Raw genomic sequence first — 8,104 nt, forward strand, 5'->3', positions numbered from 1 at the left:
ATTGTGCTTGTGGAAGTTGATAGCAAAACAGTTGTTTGAACTGTAGATGAGGTTGTTGCTAAAAGCTTAGTGCTTTTCTCAGTTGTTGTAATTGGCATTTCCGATGTTCTTGCATTATCATGGCTTGTGCTTGTAGAAGTTGGCAAAACAGAAGTTGTTTGAACCGTAGATGAGGTTGTTGGCAAAAGTGTAGTGCTTTGTTCAGTTGTTGGAATTGGCATTTCAGATGTTGTCACAGTTTCTTGGCTTGTGCTTGTAGAAGTTGATGGCAAAACAGATGTTGTTTGAACCGTAGATGAGGTTGTTGGCAAAAGTGTAGTGCTTTGTTCAGTTGTTGTAATTGGCATTTCAGACATTGTTGCAGCAGAATGGATTGTGCTTGTGGAAGTTGATGGCAAAACACTTGTTATTTTAACTGTTGATGAGGTTGTTGGCAAAAGTGTAGTGGTTTGTTCAGTTGTTGTAATTAGCATTTCAGACGTTGTTGCAGCGTCATGACTTGTGCTTGTAGAAGTTGATGGCAAAACAGATGTTGTTTGAAGCATAGATGATGTTGTTGGCAAAAGTGTTGTGCTTTGTTCAGTTGTTGGAATTGGCATTTCAGATGTTGTCACAGCATCATGGCTTGTGCTTTTAGAAGTTGGCAAAGGAGATGTTGTTTTAAACGTAGATGATGTTGTTGGCAAAACTGTAGTGCTTTCTTCAGTTATTGTAATTGGCATTTCAGATGTTGTCACAGCATCATGGCTAGAAGTTGGCAAAACAGATGTTATTTGAAGGATAGTTGAGGTTTTTGGCAAAAGTGTAGTGCTTTGTTCAGTTGTTGTAATTGGCATTTCAGACGTTGTTGCAGCAGAATGGATTGTGCTTGTAGAAGTTGATGGCAAAACAGATGTTGTGTGAAGCATAGGTGAGGTTGTTGGTAAAAATGTAGTGCTTTGTTCAGTTGTTGTAATTGGCATTTCAGATGTTCTTGCATTATCATGGCTTGTGCTTGTAGAAGTTGGCAAAACAGATGTTGTTTGAACCGTAGATGAGGTTGTTGGCAAAAGTGTAGTGCTTTGTTTAGTTGTTGGAATTTGCATTTCAGATGTTATCACAGAATAATGGCTTGTGCTTGTAGAAGTTGATGGCAAAACACTTGTTATTTGAAACGTAGATGAGGTTGTTGGCAAAAGTGTAGTGCTTTGTTCAGTTGTTGGAATTGGCATTTCAGATGTTGTCACAGCATCACGGCTTGTGCTTTTAGAAGTTGGCAAAGGAGATGTTGTTTGAACCGTAGATGATGTTGTTGGCAAAACTGTAGTGCTTTGTTCAGTTATTGTAATTGGCATTTCAGATGTTGTCACAGCATCACGGCTTGTCACAGCATCATGGCTAGAAGTTGGCAAAACAGATGTTGTTTGAAGGATAGTTGAGGTTTTTGGCAAAAGTGTAGTGCTTTGTTCAGTTTTTGTAATTGGCATTTCAGACGTTGTTGCAGCAGAATGGATTGTGCTTGTGGAAGTTGATGGCAAAACAGTTGTTTGAACTGTAGATAAGGTTGTTGCTAAAAGCTTAGTGCTTTTCTTAGTTGTTGTAATTGGCATTTCCGATGTTCTTGCATTATCATGGCTTGTGCTTGTAGAAGTTGGCAAAACAGATGTTGTTTGAACCGTAGATGAGGTTGTTGGCAAAAGTGTAGTGCTTTGTTCAGTTGTTGGAATTGGCATTTCAGATGTTGTCACAGTTTTCTTGGCTTGTGCTTGTAGAAGTCGATGGCAAAACAGATGTTGTTTGAACCGTAGATGAGGTTGTTGGCAAAAGTGTAGTGCTTTGTTCAGTTGTTGTAATTGGCATTTCAGACATTGTTGCAGCAGAATGGATTGTGCTTGTGGAAGTTGATGGCAAAACACTTGTTATTTGAACTGTTGATGATGTTGTTGGCAAAAATGTAGTGCTTTGTTCAGTTGTTGTAATTGGCATTTCAGATGTTGTTGCAGCGTCATGGCTTGTGCTTGTAGAAGTTGGCAAAACAGATGTTGTTTGAACTGAAGATGAGGTTGTTGGCAAAAGTGTAGTGCTTTGTTTAGTTGTTGGAATTGGCATTTCAGATGTTGTCACAGTATCATGGCTTGTGCTTGTAGAAGTTGATGGCAAAACACTTGTTATTTGAACTGTTGATGTGGTTGTTGGCAAAAGTGTAGTGGTTTGTTCAGTTGTTGTAATTAGCATTTCAGATGTTGTCACAGTTTCTTGGCTTGTGCTTGTAGATGTTGATGGCAAAACAGATGTTGTTTGAAGGATAGTTGAGGTTTTTGGCAAAAGTGTAGTGCTTTGTTCAGTTGTTGTAATTGGCATTTCAGACGTTCTTGCATTTTCATGGCTTGTGCTTGTAGAAGTTGGCAAAACAGATGTTGTTTGAACCGTATATGAGGTTGTTGGCAAAAGTGTAGTGCTTTGTTTAGTTGTTGGAATTTGCATTTCAGATGTTATCACAGAATAATGGCTTGTGCTTGTAGAAGTTGATGGCAAAACACTTGTTATTTGAAACGTAGATGAGGTTGTTGGCAAAAGTGTAGTGCTTTGTTCAGTTGTTGGAATTGGCATTTCAGATGTTGTCACAGCATCATGGCTTGTGCTTTTAGAAGTTGGCAAAGGAGATGTTGTTTGAACCGTAGATGATGTTGTTGGCAAAACTGTAGTGCTTTGTTCAGTTATTGTAATTGGCATTTCAGATGTTGTCACAGCATCATGGCTAGAAGTTGGCAAAACAGATGTTGTTTGAAGGATAGTTGAGGTTTTTGGCAAAAGTGTAGTGCTTTGTTCAGTTTTTGTAATTGGCATTTCAGACGTTGTTGCAGCAGAATGGATTGTGCTTGTGGAAGTTGATGGCAAAACAGTTGTTTGAACTGTAGATGAGGTTGTTGCTAAAAGCTTAGTGCTTTTCTCAGTTGTTGTAATTGGCATTTCCGATGTTCTTGCATTATCATGGCTTGTGCTTGTAGAAGTTGGCAAAACAGATGTTGTTTGAACCGTAGATGAGGTTGTTGGCAAAAGTGTAGTGCTTTGTTCAGTTGTTGGAATTGGCATTTCAGATGTTGTCACAGTTTCTTGGCTTGTGCTTGTAGAAGTCGATGGCAAAACAGATGTTGTTTGAACCGTAGATGAGGTTGTTGGCAAAAGTGTAGTGCTTTGTTCAGTTGTTGTAATTGGCATTTCAGACATTGTTGCAGCAGAATGGATTGTGCTTGTGGAAGTTGATGGCAAAACACTTGTTATTTGAACTGTTGATGATGTTGTTGGCAAAAATGTAGTGCTTTGTTCAGTTGTTGTAATTGGCATTTCAGATGTTGTTGCAGCGTCATGGCTTGTGCTTGTAGAAGTTGGCAAAACAGATGTTGTTTGAACTGTAGATGAGGTTGTTGGCAAAAGTGTAGTGCTTTGTTTAGTTGTTGGAATTGGCATTTCAGATGTTGTCACAGTATGATGGCTTGTGCTTGTAGAAGTTGGCAAAACAGATGTTGTTTGAACCGTAGATGTGGTTGTTGGCAAAAGTGTAGTGCTTTGTTCAGTTGTTGTAATTAGCATTTCAGACGTTGTTGCAGCGTCATGGCTTGTGCTTGTAGAAGTTGATGGCAAAACAGATGTTGTGTGAAGCATAGGTGAGGTTGTTGGTAAAAATGTAGTGCTTTGTTCAGTTGTTGTAATTGGCATTTCAGATGTTGTTGCCATATCGTGTATTGTGCTTGTAGAAGTTGATGGTAAAACAGATGTTGTTTGCAGCATAGATGAGGTTTTCTGCAAAAGTGTAGTGCTTTGTTTAGTTGTTGCAATTGGCATTTCAGATGTTGTCACAGTTTCTTGGCTTGTGCTTGTAGAAGTCGATGGCATAACAGATGTTGTTTGAACCGTAGATGAGGTTGTTGGCAAAAGTGTAGTGCTTTGTTCAGTTGTTGTAATTGGCATTTCAGACATTGTTGCAGCAGAATGGATTGTGCTTGTGGAAGTTGATGGCAAAACACTTGTTATTTGAACTGTTGATGAGGTTGTTGACAAAAGTGTAGTGGTTTGTTCAGTTGTTGTGATTGGCATTTCAGACATTGTTGCAGCAGAATGGATTGTGCTTGTGGAAGTTAATGGCAAAACAGTTGTTTGAACTGTAGATGAGTTTGTTGCTAAAAGCTTAGTGTTTTTGTCAGTTGTTGTAATTGGCATTTCCGAAGTTTTTGCAGCATCATGGTTTGTTCTTATAGAATATGGCAAAACAGATGTTGTTTGAACTGTAGATGAGGTTGTTGGCAAAAGTGTGGTGCTTTGTTTAGTTATTGTAATTGGCATTTCAGATGTTGTCACAGTTTCATGGCTTGTGCTTGTAGAAGTTGATGGCAAAACAGATGTTGTTTGAACCGTAGATGCGGTTGTTGGCAAAAGTGAAGTGCCTTGTTTAGTTGTTGTAATTGCCATTTCAGACATTGTTGCAGCAGAATGGCTTGTGCTTGTAGAAGTTGATGGCAAAACAGATGTTGTTTGAACCGTAGATGTGGTTGTTGGCAAAAGTGTAGTGCTTTGTTCTGTTGTTGTAATTGGCATTTCAGACGAAGTTGCAGCAGAATGGATTTTGCTCGTGGAAGTTGATGGCAAAACACTTGTTGTTTGAAGCATTGATGATGTTGTTGGTACAAATGTAGTGCTTTGTTCAGTTGTTGTAATTGGCATTTCAGATGTTGTTGCCGTATTGTGGATTGTGCTTGTAGAAGTTGGCAAAACAGTTGTTGTTTGAACCGTTGATGAGGTTGTTGGCAAAATTGTAGTACTTTCTTCAGTTGTTGTAATTGGCATTCCAGATGTTTTCACAGAATCATGGCTTGTAGAAGTTGATGGCAAAACAGATGTTGTTTGAAGAGTAGATGAGGTTTTTGGCAAAAGTGTGGTGCGTTGTTTAGTTGTTGTAATTGGCATTTCAGACGTTGTTGCAGCAGAATGGATTGTGCTTGTGGAAGTTGATGGCAAAACAGTTTTTTGAACTGTAGATAAGGTTGGTGCTAAAAGCTTAGTGCTTTTTTCAGTTGTTGTAATTGGCATTTCAGATGTTTTTACAGAATCATGGCCTGTAGAAGTTGATGGCAAAACAGATGTTGTTTGAAGAGTAGATGAGGTTGTTGGCAAAAGTGTGGTGCTTTGTTTAGTTATTGGAATTGGCATTTCAGATGTTGTCACAGTATCATGGCTTGTGCTTGTAGAAGTTGATAGCAAAACAGTCGTTGTTTGAACCGTGGATGAGGTTGTTGGCAAAAATGTAGTACTTTTTTCAGCTGTTGTAATTGGCATTTCAGATGTTGTCACAGCATCATGGCTTGTGCTTGTAGAAGTTGGCAAAACAGATGTTGTTTGAACTGTAGATGAGGTTGTTGGCAAAAGTGTAGTGCTTTGTTTAGTTGTTGGAATTGGCATTTCAGATGTTGTCACAGTATCATGGCTTGTGCTTGTAGAAGTTGATGGCAAAACAGTCGTTGTTTGAACCGTAGATGAGGTTGTTGGCAACAGCGTAGTGCGTATTTGAGTTGTTTCTATTGGCAATTCAGATGTTGTTACAGCTTCAAGAATTGTGCTTGTAGAAGTTAATGGCAAAACAGATGTTGTTTGAACCTTAGATGAGGTTGTTGGCAAAAGTGTAGTGCTTTGTTTAGTTGTTGGAATTGGCATTTCAGATGTTGTCACAGTTTCTTGGCTTGTGCTTGTAGAAGTTGGCAAAACAGATGTTGTTTGAACCGTAGATGAGGTTGTTGGCAAAAGTGTAGTGCTTTGTTCAGTTGTTGTAATTGGCATTTCAGACATTGTTGCAGCAGAATGGATTGTGCTTGTGGAAGTTGATGGCAAAACAGATGTTGTGTGAAGCATAGGTGAGGTTGTTGGTAAAAATATAGTGCTTTGTTCAGTTGTTGTAATTGGCATTTCAGATGTTGTTGCCGTATCGTGGATTGTGCTTGTAGAAGTAGGCAAAACAGATGTTGTTTGAACCGTAGATGAGGTTGTTGGCAAATTGTAGTACTTTTTTTAGCTGTTGTAATTGGCATTTCAGACGTTGTCACAGGATCATGGCTTGTGCTTGTAGAAGTTGGCAAAACAGATGTTGTTTGCAGCATAGATGACGTTTTCTGCAAAAGTGTAGTGCTTTGTTCAGGTGTTGTAATTGGCATTTCAGATGTTGTCACAGCATCATGGCTTGTGCTTATAGACGTTGGCAAAACAGATGTTGTTTGAACCGTAGATGAGGTTGTTGGCAAAAGTGTAGTGCTTTGTTCAGTTGTTGTAATTGGCATTTCAGACATTGTTGCAGCAGAATGAATTGTGCTTGTGGAAGTTGATGGCAAAACACTTGTTATTTGAACCGTAGATGAGGTGGTTGGCAAAAGTGTAGTGCTTTGTTCAGTTGTTGTAATTAGCATTTCAGATGTTGTCACAGCATCATGGCTTGTGCTTGTAGAAGTTGGCAAAACAGATGTTGTTTGAACCGTAGATGAGGTTGTTGGCAAAAGTGTAGTGCTTTGTTCAATTGTTGTAATTGGCACATTAGACGTTGTCACAGCATCAAGGCTTGTCACAGCATCAGGGCTAGAAGTTGGCAAAACAGATGTTGTTTGAAGAGTAGATGAGGTTGTTGGCAAAAGTTTAGTGCTTTGTTCTGTTGTTGTATTTGGCATTTCAGACATTGTTGCAGCAGAATGAATTGTTCTTGTGGAAGTTGATGGCAAAACAGGTGTTTGAACTGTAGATGAGGTTGTTGCTAAAAGCTTAGTGGCTTTGTCCGTTGTTGTAATTGGCAGTTCCGAAGTTTTTGCAGCATCATGGCTTGCTCTTATAGAATATGGCAAAACAGATGTTGTTTGAACCGTAGATGAGGTTGTTGGCAAAAGTTTAGTGCTTAGTTCTGTTGTTGTAATTGGCATTTCAGACGAAGTTGCAGCAGAATGGATTTTGCTTGTGGAAGTTGATGGCAAAACACTTGTTGTTTGAAGCATTGATGATGTTGTTGGTACAAATGTAGTGCTTTGTTCAGTTGTTGTAATTGGCATTTCAGATGTTGTTGCCGTATTGTGGATTGTGCTTGTAGAAGTTGGCAAAACAGTTGTTGTTTGAACCGTTGATGAGGTTGTTGGCAAAATTGTAGTACTTTCTTCAGTTGTTGTAATTGGCATTCCAGATGTTTTCACAGAATCATGGCTTGTAGAAGTTGATGGCAAAACAGATGTTGTTTGAAGAGTAGATGAGGTTTTTGGCAAAAGTGTGGTGCGTTGTTTAGTTGTTGTAATTGGCATTTCAGACGTTGTTGCAGCAGAATGGATTGTGCTTGTGGAAGTTGATGGCAAAACAGTTTTTTGAACTGTAGATAAGGTTGGTGCTAAAAGCTTAGTGCTTTTTTCAGTTGTTGTAATTGGCATTTCAGACGTTGTTGCAGCAGAATGGATTTTGCTTGTGGAAGTTGATGGTAAAACACTTGTAATTTGAACCGTAGATGAGGTTGTTGGCAAAAGCATAGTGCTTTGTTGAGTTGTTGTCATTAGCATTTCAGATGTTGAGGCAAGTTGAGGTGGTGTTGTTGGCTGTTCAGTTGTGGTATCTCCAAGTCCTGAATCTATTATTTGAACATGCCCACAAATAGATTATTTTTAGTAAAGAATGAATATTTTCATATTTTTGTTCTTTTAAAATGTACATGACTTGATTAATGCATTTTCTTTCATCTTTTGACATAACACGTCAATGTTATCAAAAAAAGTACTGGGTGGTCCATCTTAAGTGGTCCAAAATTCGCAAAGTTTGTAAATTGTTAAGGAGGTATTCAAAATAGGAAATTATTTCAACTAATCTCCATTGGATACCTTGTTGCAGACCTTAGCAATTACATTGGACAGTCATAACACTGGATGTCTTAAAAAAGCAAGAACAAAAAAATAGTATATCTGACAAAAGGTCAGAATGATGTTTGAAAATGTTCATGTTGTTTAAAACAAATGTTTTTGTAATTTATTTAATTCTTTGCAAAAAAAAAAAAAACTTTATTAACATAAGTGAACATCAGGAAATGTTTCAAAAGAATTATCACTTTTAATGTTTATTTTAT

The 8,104-nt window shown here is 38.3% G+C and overlaps 1 protein-coding gene across 1 annotated transcript; it reads right to left on the reverse strand.

The window, feature by feature from the left end:
* Window positions 1-3,823: 3,823 nt before the first annotated feature.
* Window positions 3,824-7,055, reverse strand: LOC130084904 (uncharacterized). The gene is made up of 5 exons (XM_056250431.1): window positions 6,937-7,055; window positions 6,310-6,594; window positions 5,091-5,158; window positions 4,213-4,421; window positions 3,824-3,922 (listed from the first exon to the last, which is right to left on the reverse strand). Exons 1-5 carry the CDS (start codon window positions 7,053-7,055, stop codon window positions 3,824-3,826), a joined length of 780 nt encoding a protein of 259 aa, XP_056106406.1.
* Between the last annotated feature and the right edge of the window lie 1,049 nt (window positions 7,056-8,104).

This window comes from Rhinichthys klamathensis, unplaced genomic scaffold (assembly GCF_029890125.1).
Source record: "Rhinichthys klamathensis goyatoka isolate OS25496 unplaced genomic scaffold, OSU_Roscu_1.1 h1tg000069l_1, whole genome shotgun sequence".
NCBI classification, from domain to species: Eukaryota; Metazoa; Chordata; class Actinopteri; order Cypriniformes; family Leuciscidae; genus Rhinichthys; species Rhinichthys klamathensis.

Coding starts and splice junctions, on each gene's coding strand:
- LOC130084904 (XM_056250431.1), bottom strand. CDS start 7,055: ATGCCAATTACAACAACTGAACAAAGCACTACATTTGTACCAACAACA. Junction 5,159..6,309: donor ATTCATTCTGCTGCAACAAT/GTCTGAAATGCC, acceptor AACTAAACAAAG/CACCACACTTTTGCCAACAA. Junction 3,923..4,212: donor TAAGAACAAACCATGATGCT/GCAAAAACTTCG, acceptor AACTGAACAAAG/CACTACACTTTTGCCAACAA.